Below are 11,213 nucleotides of genomic sequence, written 5' to 3'. Positions count from 1 at the left end.
AAACTAGGAGTGATGGCATATTCAAAAAATACAAAATAACTGAAATGATATTTATGTACTTACAAACCAAACTAAACTAAAATATTAATGCATACATATACAGGAAATGTCACTTTTTAAGTCTTTCTCAATTTGGTTGAGTATGTAAACCTGACAAAGTGCCGCAGGCTTTCTGCATTTGTTTATTCAGTCAGCATGGTCGAAGTCCACTTCCCTGCTGTGTTTACCATACAAAATACGTTATTTACCCTGTATTTAGAACTTTTTTTTCATGCAGTTGAAATGGACAGGTTGCCAGTCTGTGGCAGAGACTCAGACGAGCATTCATGTTCACATTCACACCAATAGTCATTTTGAAATCAGTATTATAGGACTGTGGGAAGAAGTCAAGGTACCCCATAAGGAACCCGTGCAGGCACAGGGAGAACATGTAAACCTCACTCAGTCATGCCCAACTGGGGGCTTTTTGCTATGAGGTGATTACCATGCAGTCCTTAAAAATACATCTGCCAGATGACACTCTGCCAGACAGATAATTTGAATTATAGATGATAGTAGCATGAGATATAAATTATTTCCTGTATCTGTCTTTGTGGTAGTGGAGCTGAATCAGTCTGTTACATAAGGTGGACCTCAGTGATATTCCTGTCCATCACAGCTTTAAAAGTTTCCTGTTTGCAACCAATCACAGAGCCACAGAAGCAGATGATTTCTTCATCTCAACAAAATCATTTACTAGTCAACAGTCAAACATGGTGGTGGTAGTTTGGTGGTCTGGGGCTGCTTTGCTGCTTCAGGATGACTTGCTGTAATTGATGGAACTGTGAATTCTGCTCTCTTCTAGAAAATCGTGAAGGAGAATGTCTGGCCATCTTTCCGTGCCCTGAAGCTCAAGCACACTTGATTTATGCAGCAGGACAACAATCCAAAACACATCTGCAAGTCTACCTTTGAATGTGCTGTGCTGGCCTAGTCAAAGTCCAGACTGAAATCCAAATCAGATACTTTGACATAACCTTACACAGGTTGCTCAAAAATGCTTAATTAAAACAGTTTTGCAAAGAAAAGTGAGCCAAAATTCCTTCCAAGTGATATGAAAGATCTATTGCCAGTTACCACAAATGCTTGATTGCAGTTTCTGCTGCCAAGGGGCACACAACTAGTTATCAGGTGTAGGGGACAATTTTAACACAGCACCAGTTGGTTTGGCTATCTTTTTCTTTTTTACATTAATAAATGAAATTATCATTTACAATTTGTGTTTTGTATGTATTTTGTCTTATATTATGCTGGAGAGTAGTGACAATCTAATTTGTTAACTAATGCCATTGTGCAGTAACTTGCAGGTAGTGCAGTTACATACACATTTGCATTGTTTTTATTTATTTTCTATCTATTTATTTATTTATTCATTGCAATTTTTAATAACTATTGAAATTATAATTTTTGGGAGTATAAGAAAAAATATATGTTTTTAAACTTTTTTTTCTACCCTGGTCTCTGGTTTCTGTAAAAGAAATTAACTGGTGAACATTGTATACAGAATCCAGACACTAAACATGGCATACCTTGTTGACATTTTACCTCCTTTTTAAAATTATATTTAGTTATTTATTTACTGCGTTGGTTCAAATTTTATGTTAATTGTCATTTCATGATCAATATTATTATTTATTTTTACAGTATTGATATTATATTGAACTTCTGAAAACCTGCTTTTGGCAGTTATCCCCCACTTAAAAAAAAAAATAATAATAATATTGAAAAAAACCCAAAAACTAACAGAAACCTGCCAACCCACTCTGAAACTTTTACTTAACGTAAACAAACACCAAATAAAAATAATATATATATAAAATCACCAGTCTTTGGAGCATCTGTTCATCATATGACACTAATTAATAGCACACTTGCGTTCGAGCCAAACCACAGGTCTGTCTCAGAGGACATGGGCACAACCAGCTGTTTTTAGCTTAAAGCCGTTTCATGACTTGTTGTCTAGCCTGCATTTTATTTTTTTTAACAGACACCGATGCTTCAAAAGTCCAGCAGAAGGCAGAAACGTGTAAGGTAAATGTGAAAAGAAATCCTGTTTTGCATTCATTGCTGATTTGGAGTGTGGATGTGGGTTTAGTCGGGGCATTAAAGCGTCATCGCGTCGGTCATGACGTTTTTAGAAAGCGGCGCCGCTGCAGACTGGAATGGGAGCTGGCGATTTTTCCCATATTTTGATAGTTTAATCCGTGAATGGCGCCGAAACAGGACCCGAAACCTAAATTTCAAGAAGGTAACAGTTTGTTTCCTTCTTGTTCTGTTAGGCTTGTACCAGCAGCGAGTGCTGGAGTCGCCGAAAAGCTTCAAAGTGTCAGCTAGTTACTGATCGTAACAAACAGCTAGCCGTATTAGCTCTCATTGTTGTTACTGTGAACACTAAATGGGACTCGGGAGTTTTTATTCGCCGCTTTGGTGGTTTATTTCGTCCTGTCATTACTACACAAACCAATTTCAGAAGTAAGAAGCTATATAAACTGTGTTTTCGAGATCTTTTATTGAACTGAAGGTTATATTTTCATTCATGCAGCGTTAGCTTCTCATTGACTGTTAGCTGAGTCCTAGCTAGCTTTTTTTGTACACGGCGTGTTAGCACCGCCTGCTGCTGACTTGGCGCTCATTTGTTGAATTATATACAAGTGGTTAAGTTATTAAATTAACTAGCAGGACTACGTTAAATTTATTTAGTAAAAGTCTTCCTTTTTATTATCAGTGACCAGAATGTTCTCTTGACAGTTAGTCATATTAGTGAGATAATAGTCGAGTTTTCATGTAAACTTCCCTAAATATGCAGTTGTGGTCAGATGTTTATATGTAGTCGTTATGGGCATGTAATGCCATGGTATTTTTTTCCACCCTGGAAAACGAATGAGTATACATCATTAATGACTTTAACAACCAAGAACGTGGTACACAAAGTATACATACAGGCTCAAATGTATACATACATACATTCACTTAAAGCTTTTAAGTAGTGCTTAAGGTTCTACAGTGTCTTTTTAAATGACAAGACCAAGGCGCATTAAGTTCTTGTTGGTGATCATGACTGACTACAACTGGTAGTTTTTATTTTTTATTTATTTTTGTCTGGGGAAAACATTTGTTTGACAGCATTAATTGGGCTGACCAATACCAAAAAAATATGATCTTCTCGATCTATAAAGAAAAGGAAAATATTTAAATTAAGTGAATGTCTCTATTTAAAAACAAACAAAAAATTCATGATGTGATATTATAGTATATAGTATATCAGAAATCTGTTCACTATTTTTATTACAAATTATATCAGTAAGGAAGCTGACTAAATATTCACTGATAATTTATGGCAAAGGGGTGGGATTAAATAAGTGTATACTTCTTCCCACTCCCTTTCAACATGTAAATTAATCAGAATGTTTTTTTGTATGTAATTTGTATAGTATTTTTTTCTCTCTTATTTCTTTTCTAAATGTACTTGTGTATTGTTCACATGTTGAAATAAATTACCAATCAATCAATACTTTGAACAATGGGACTTTGATGGACCAGTTGGAGAAGTCTAAGTAACTAGGTAAAGATCTAAGAAGAAGATTATAATTTTATTCAAGTTGAAAAGTTGAACAACCCACAAACCACCAAGTCTCAAGCCTGCCATGAACTGGAAACCGCTGCAATACCACCATCACTGTGGTTTCACTGAGTTTTACATTGCTACGGACTAACAGGGTGCCGACCAAGAATAAGCCCCAGCTCCAAAATCAGCACCTTCAAGATCAACTGAAATTTGCAGTTGGCCACATGAACAAGTCAAATGTCTTCTGGAGAAGTTTTATGATCAGATAACTCCATCCCTAGTAAAAAGTTGTACCGTATGTCTTGGCCAGGAATCCAACAAATTTATATTGCCTCTACCAAGTCTGCTAAGAAGAGGGGTCAGATATCCAGTCAGAAGCTTGTTGATGACTACCAAAAGCATCTGGTTGAGATGGAGCTTGCTAAGAGACACAATCAAATATTAGGAGTGTATGTATACTCTTGAGCCTGTGTGGTTAGGACAACATCTAAAATAAATTCAAGTGTGTGTTCGTACTATCCTGGTGGGGATCAAAATCTGACATATACTATACTGGTGGGGAGTTTCTGCACCGTGGGGACCAAAATCCAGGTCCCTACGGGGTTGAAAGCAATTTTCACACTCAAAACGTGGTTTTAGTGCCAGGGTTACAATTAGGTTATGGTTAGGGTCAGGGTTAGGCATTCATTTTTGATGGTTAGGGTAAGCGGCTAGGGAAAGCATTATGTCAATGGGATGTCCCCACGAGGATAGCAAACCAGACGTGTGTGTGTGTGTGTGGGGGGGGGGGTTCTTTCTTCTCTCCTGTCAATGCCTTACTCACGTCCTTATTTTGTTATCTTTTCAGGTGAAAGAGTGCTGTGTTTTCATGGGCCATTGCTCTACGAAGCTAAGGTAAGCTGCCTTAATTAAGCGTGTCTCTCATTCATATTTATATTTATAACAAGGTGCAATAATAATTAATGTGCAATAATAACAGTGTGCAATACACATACACTTATTCTTCTTTTTTATACTAAGTTAATATACTGTGTTGTGTTGTATGTTACGTTGTGATGTGTCATATCGTGTCGTGTTGTGTTATATGTAGTGCCGACGTAGGACAGTTTTTCCAATTTCATTGTACTACTGTACTATGTATGACTGTGCAATGACAATAAAGAGTTATCTTATCTTATCTTATTCAGTCGTCTTCTTTGTGTCTGTGTTTGACAATGAGTCATCCCTCTCTTTGCAGTGTGTTAAGATAAACATCAAGGACAAACAAATCAAATACTTTATTCATTACAGTGGGTGGAATAAGAAGTAAGTTTTTGGTTCCAATAAATCCCGATTAACGTTTGTACAGGAACTGTTTAACAAGTGCTTACATTCTTTTGATGTTGTGTCTTCCAGCTGGGACGAATGGGTTCCTGAAAGCAGGGTGCTTAAGTATGTGGATAGTAATCTGCAGAAACAGAGAGAGCTTCAGAGGGCCAATCAGTACGTCAATACTCTTTTTCTATTCACTATCGACTTTGAACTGACTGTGAGTTCCTTATGACTGTTGGAGCAAGTTAGGCAAAATCCTTCATCCAATTTCAGTAGCACACAATGTGTGCTATGTTTTAAACGTATTGGGACACAACAGAGTTTTAGTCTAGCTCACAATGGGCCTCTATGGAGTCACTATACAAGTGAAGCACATTCAGTCTTAATAGAATATTTTCCTGTAATTTTATTTACACATTAATCTGTTATTTTTATGCTCGAGTAAATGTCCCACTTAGAACCCCCCCCTTTATTTGTGTACTAAATCCCTTTATGCAAGTGCCAACACTAATGTGTCATGCCTATTCATAGTACTACAAAAACTGTGTTGGGTCACGTGCTACAGTGATTTTTAAATCTTGTGAAAGTGTAGTGAGTGTGGTACAAATTAATTATTCCTGAATATCTGAACTTGTTTTAATACAGAGACCATTATGTAGAAGGAAAAATGAGGGGTCAAGCGCCAAATAAGAAGATACCTGCTGCATCGCAGAAAAACGATGTGTGAGTTTTTGTTTTGTTTTCCTCTGTAACATAAGCTGCCAAACTGCTTTTCATATTAACACTTCACACTTAATTAGCTCTTCTTTGTTTGTAGGAAAACCAAAAAGAACAAACAGAAGAGTAAGTACATCACATTGTCTTACAATGTTAGAATTTATAAATGCGATTCTTAAAATTGACTCATTATAAGGCAAGAGTGGCAGTTAATTAAAGCTGTGTCTGTGCAGCTCCTGGAGCAGGAGAAGGGACTAGTTCAGGGGGAGATCCAACCCATCCTCCACGCAAGAAAAGAGCTCGTGTTGACCCAACTGTGGAAAGCGTAAGTTCAGAATTTTGTTTCTGTTGGTAATGTCAAATAATACCAGACTGTGCGAAAATGAACAGGCTTAATGTGCCAATACACCTGCTGCAGTGGTCGCTTTGCTCACTGCCACGCCATCACACAGATGCAGCCATTTATGCCTGCAGTTAAGGCGCAAGAAGTTTGTAGTATTCTCCTAAATGATAGGTGTCGCCACTCAGACACTATCTTGTCATATGCGCTGATGGGGAGAAGTCAAACCGGGAAACCAAAGCTTTGTCAAAAGTGTTTTGTTTTTGTTTTATTTGCAAAGTTCCTTTGACAAGCTCAGCCGAGCACAACGCACCAAGTCGCAAAAATCAAGAGGTGCACGACCGACCAACATGGCACAAGATGTGAAGTGAAAATTATCAAGAGACTACACAAGCGACGCGGCAACCATAAAAAAGCCCTAAGGCTGCTTTGTTTTCTCCTCATGTGGTTTATGAGAACAAAGTAATCGCACTTGGGTGCAGACCAGAGCAACCGCACTGAAACCCTTTGGGGGAGCTGATCTTTCTTTGGTTTCAAACAAACTTCAGAGCGGTTTGTTTATGGTTGTTTATAGGTTTGAGTGGAACACCTTGCTATAGCCGAGAATGCTTTGCATTCTGGAGTGTTGCAGCGTGTATAAACTGTGAAATATTAACCAGATAAAATACAAATGTTAGGACTAAATTTTCCATGTTATCCACTATTCCAGACCACAGCACCTGTTTCCTGTATTTACTTTTGTTGCTCTCACTCCAGACTCGAGTAAGCATACCGAACATTGTTGCATCGTTTTTAGTGACGCATTTTGGCTCACTTGGAGTTTGATTGGCATCTTCTGTGTGAAAAGAGACGAAACCATGGGAAAAAGCTACAAGTTTACAAATTCATGAACTGCATCAGACCAGAGTTAACAAACTATAGGTGTAAAAACGCCTTAATTCACTGCAGTTGCAGCAGTGTAGCAGGAACTACATTTGAAACCACTGTTTATGAAATGTTTCTGAGGCTTGGTTTCCATTTAGGTGTGTAAACATGATTGTTAAAAGCTTTCTTTTAATTAACTTTTTCTTTTTTTTCCCCCCGCACTCCTGTTTACTCAGGAGGAAACTTTCATAAATCGAGTGGAGGTCAAAGTGAAAATCCCGGAGGAGCTGAAACCCTGGCTTGTGGACGACTGGGACTTGATTACACGGCAAAAGCAGGTTAGTAAGCACTGACCTTAAACTCAAGTTTCACTTCACAGCATTTTATACATTGGAAATGTTGTAGACAAATACAAAGTTATTTCTTTCTATTTTGTTTTTCTTCAGCTTTTCCACCTACCTGCCAAAAAAAATGTTGACGCAGTCCTTGAAGATTATGCAAACTACAAGAAATCAAGAGGAAACTCAGACAGCAAGTAAAAACTTCTACTTTTCATCTTCTCAAGCAAAACTGTTTATGGTGCAAGCAATGCAGAGAGAGAAAATGTTTTATTTAAAATGTTTCTAGGACATGGTGAACAAATACTAAGAGTAAAGATTTGACTTTTCTGTTTTCTCTTCACTGATCAGGGAGTTTGCTGTAAACGAGGTGGTTGCTGGTGTCCGTGAATATTTCAATGTTATGCTGGGGACACAACTTCTCTACAAATTCGAGAGGCCTCAGTACGCAGACATCCTTGCCAACCACCCAGATACACCAATGTCTCAGATCTATGGGGCTCCTCACCTACTCAGACTCTTTGGTAAAAGCACTTACACATCATCATGTTTGGTGAAAGAACTAGACAATGAAAACTGTGTAGAAGAGCTAAAGATTGTCCTGTTTTCTTATCAAATTATTCATATAAAGCCATTAGCAAATGTATATTATAAAACTATCAGATGTGTGTTGTAGGTCTTAATGCACAAAAATGATTGAACATGTTTTTGTCTTAGCTTTAACATATTAAACACTGAGCTGTTTCTACCATAAAACTCCAAAGATGCAAAGATGCTTTTTTTAAAAAGATTATCTGCCTTTTCACTTGTGTTGAAAGAGCTGACTGTAAAATCTCTTGATGATTCAGTTGTTACTGGAAATTAACTCTTTGATCTGGGGGAGGTATTATTTCCACTGTAACCACAGTTTGAAGGCACAGCCAAAAGTTTTTCAACTTCATCATCTCTCAACTTGGACTAAGCCCAAAATAACTCCCTATTGGCATTGTCATAATTAAGGTTATAAAAGGTCAGATTCTTTTCTGGATTCGGTCCATCTTTTATGGATGCTTTGTGAAGATAAGATTGGGCCTAGACAGGTGTTTAGTGTCAGGGCAGTGCCCGAGAAATCAGAAAAATATATGCCAGCATCAATCATAAAAAGGAATTGATAGCTTGGAGGCTGTTTATACCCCATCTAGGGCTGGCATGGACAAAACACGAAAGGCATCTCTTTCCCAAGTTCCAAGGAGCCACAAAAGCCACTTGTTAAGTTGGTGAATTAACTCTGGGGTGAGCTGAGGCCAGAACATCAAGCAAATCTGTCCACAGATTCAAAATGGAGATAATCCAACCAAAAGAAACAAAAGGCAAAACGCAGCAATTCAATACCCAACTGACATAAGTATGAGAACTGTTCAAAATTGAATGCAGCCCACCCTTAGTTATTCACACTTGAACACAAACACATTGCAAGAGCTACATGTGTGTGGCAGGTTGAAGCTTGCAGCCGCCGCGCCCCCCCCCCCCCCATGCAGATCTTTTAATCCCTTCACGACCCTCAGAAAATCGGGGGCTTGATAGAAAAATAGCTGCAACTCCTAAATGATTTATACGTCTTGATAAACAGTTATAACTGAGAGTCTACACTTTAAAATAAATTAAGATATGACTAAAGTCTCCTGTGGCAGTGTACAGAGACAAAACTGCGAGAGGTTTGTGATTGGCCAAAAGCCTATGGCCCTGACTGCGATGCCATGTTTATTACAGGGTATGTTGTCTCAGTTAATTTCTTGTCATAACAAAGCATCATAAATAAAGTCAAATGACATAAGCTCGGTAAAACATTTGTTGAGAGAAGTGTTGCACACACACCTCCTTTAGATGGTGTTGATTTTTGCTTAAGCAGTAGTAGTGTAGAGGTGTTGACCTTCTCTGTCTAGTCCCGACTTTATCCTTTTGTGTGTGTGTGTGTGTGTGTGTGTGTGTATTAAACACACACACATATATATGCAAGCATCAACATTTAAAAATAAGGGCTGCTTTAAATTGAAAGTGTGCGGGTGAGGCATGGTTTTGCAATGAGCTGTTATAAATGAAACTGAGGTCAGTGGTCACATGACTTATAAAAGGCTGTCATTGTTTGGTTTTGAAAGTGAGAATCGGAGCCATGCTGGCGTACACGCCCCTGGATGAGAAGAGCCTTGCACTGCTGCTCAGTTACCTACAGGACTTCCTCAAGTGAGTATTCAGGAATCTTAACGAGGCTCATGATGATTATCAAAGCTCAGCAGAGATGAGTAAAATGTTTCTTCATTTCAGGTATCTTGTAAAAAACTCTGCATCGCTCTTCAATGCAAGCGACTATGAAGTTGCCCCTCCAGAGTACCACCGCAAGGCAGTGTAAGGTTTTTTTTATTTTCGGATCAGAAGGCTTTGTGTGTTGACGTTTGGAGACATTCTTCCCAGTTGAAAGGATGTTTTCACAAAACGCCTTTGGAGAGCGGATTGTGAGAGATCTGTTGACGATGTAGAGGAGAATTGGAGCAAGATGTCACACTAATCCCTGGACAAATCCATTTTCTTTCATGTGGAAAGCTGCTGATTATGCTGTTCCTGTACTGGTATGTTTTTGAGTACCACTTTGTAGTTTTTTTTTTTTTTGTTTTTTTGTTTGTTTGGGGTTTTTTCTCTCTTTAGAGAGAAGAATTTCACGTTCCCTGTTTTAATTCAGATGCTGGCTTAATTTGTCATGTAGGCTGTCACCATTTTTCTAATAAAACCATTCTCCAGATGTTTGTCCTTACATTTACATTTTGTTTAAAGACGTGTTTACGTGAAGATCCTTTGTTTTGTTTTTTAAATGTAGTGCTTTATGGGAGCGTTACAAAAATCAAAATGAAGATGTGATTAGTTGTTTACAACCAAGGTACAGATTTCTTTTCATATATTTTGTTGAAATATATGAAACCCGTTAAGACAAGTCAGTTGTATAATATGCTGTAAATATTTTTAATAGATTAAATATTATTTTGCACTTTTCGCTCAAGTTTAATTTTACTTGAATTTCACTCTTTTACCCAGCGTCATAGTTAATGAGCAAGGACCAATAACAAAGCTTTTCTTTTATGCAATGAATGTACGCTAGGACTTTTTTTTTTTTTTCCCTTAATGCCTTTTTAGGAAAGTATTTTATGTAAACATGTAAATTACTCAACACTGAAACACAGTGAGCTTTTAAATGCACAACTTGTACATTTAGTCATTTTAAAGACCAAATTTTTAATTAGTACATGGTGTTTAAAAAAATAAAAAAATAATTTTTAGAAAAGTATTATGTCTGAGGTCTGCAGAGCCAAATCAGAAAGATTAAAGTTGCATCTACTTCTGTCATGTGAATGAGCCATTACTTGGCTTATCTAACAGTGTATGTGGGGCATTTGATGGTGTAACAAATGCAGCAGTGCCATTGCACTGAAATATTTAAAACCATATCTAAATATTTTAACGGCTATTTTGTGCCTGTTGTAATCTACAACATTTACTGTTAAAATACATTTATATAAAATATATGCTATAGAAAACAAGCTTTATACTGTTGTCACATTTGGCATTTGGTTGTCATTTTATCCTCTTGGCTACAATTTCCCATAATCAGATCATCTCAAACTGGTTTCTTGAACATGACAAAGTGTTCACTGTATTCAAATGGCCTCCACAGATCTCAGTTCATCTGTGGGATGTGGTTGAATGGGATATTGACATCATGGATGTGCAGCCCTCAAATCTGCAACGGTGTGATGCTAATATGTCAATATGGACTAAAATTTGGTATCTAGCCTGAAGATGGAGTTGACCACATGAGGTTTAGTCTTTTAAAAAGATCACCCTCTAAACTTTAGTGCTGTTCTTGGATAAATCACACCACATTGCACCCAAAGTCTGCACTAAATAACTGAAATAACTCCACTGACCATAACAGTTCTTCCAAGTGAATTATTTGAACTTAAACATTTGGATACCCAGAAATCTTTACACTCCATGAAGGAAGGAGGGAAAA

At 37.5% G+C, this 11,213-nt stretch overlaps 1 protein-coding gene across 2 annotated transcripts; it reads left to right on the top strand.

Moving 5' to 3' along the window:
• Nucleotides 1-2,129: 2,129 nt before the first annotated feature.
• morf4l1 (mortality factor 4 like 1) lies at nt 2,130-9,947 on the top strand. 2 transcript variants are annotated; one of them, XM_082539018.1, is made up of 12 exons: nt 2,150-2,287; nt 4,452-4,498; nt 4,842-4,909; nt 5,000-5,086; nt 5,561-5,638; nt 5,733-5,758; nt 5,866-5,957; nt 7,073-7,174; nt 7,283-7,371; nt 7,526-7,698; nt 9,310-9,394; nt 9,476-9,947. In XM_082539018.1, the coding sequence occupies exons 1-12, from the start codon at nt 2,248-2,250 to the stop codon at nt 9,558-9,560; spliced, it is 972 nt and encodes a 323-aa protein (XP_082395144.1). In that variant the 5' UTR covers nt 2,150-2,247; the 3' UTR covers nt 9,561-9,947. The 2 variants fall into 2 exon arrangements, with proteins under 2 accessions (XP_082395145.1, XP_082395144.1); XM_082539019.1 differs by lacking the exon at nt 4,452-4,498 and having other exon boundaries at nt 2,130-2,287.
• Nucleotides 9,948-11,213: the final 1,266 nt, after the last annotated feature.

The sequence above is a fragment of the Aulonocara stuartgranti genome (genome assembly GCF_965226115.1).
Source record: "Aulonocara stuartgranti genome assembly, chromosome: 7".
NCBI lineage: Eukaryota > Metazoa > Chordata > Actinopteri > Cichliformes > Cichlidae > Aulonocara > Aulonocara stuartgranti.
The sequence above is the reverse complement of the archived record's forward strand: the minus strand, read 5'-3'. Positions and strand labels throughout refer to the sequence as shown.

Excerpts from the sequence above, each read along its gene's own strand:
- morf4l1 (XM_082539019.1), top strand. The coding sequence starts at position 2,165 with ATGACGTTTTTAGAAAGCGGCGCCGCTGCAGACTGGAATGGGAGCTGG. Across the intron at positions 7,372-7,525 it reads AGAGGAAACTCAGACAGCAA|GGAGTTTGCTGTAAACGAGG; the intron begins GTAAAAACTTCT and ends TTCACTGATCAG. Across the intron at positions 7,699-9,309 it reads TCACCTACTCAGACTCTTTG|TGAGAATCGGAGCCATGCTG; the intron begins GTAAAAGCACTT and ends TGGTTTTGAAAG.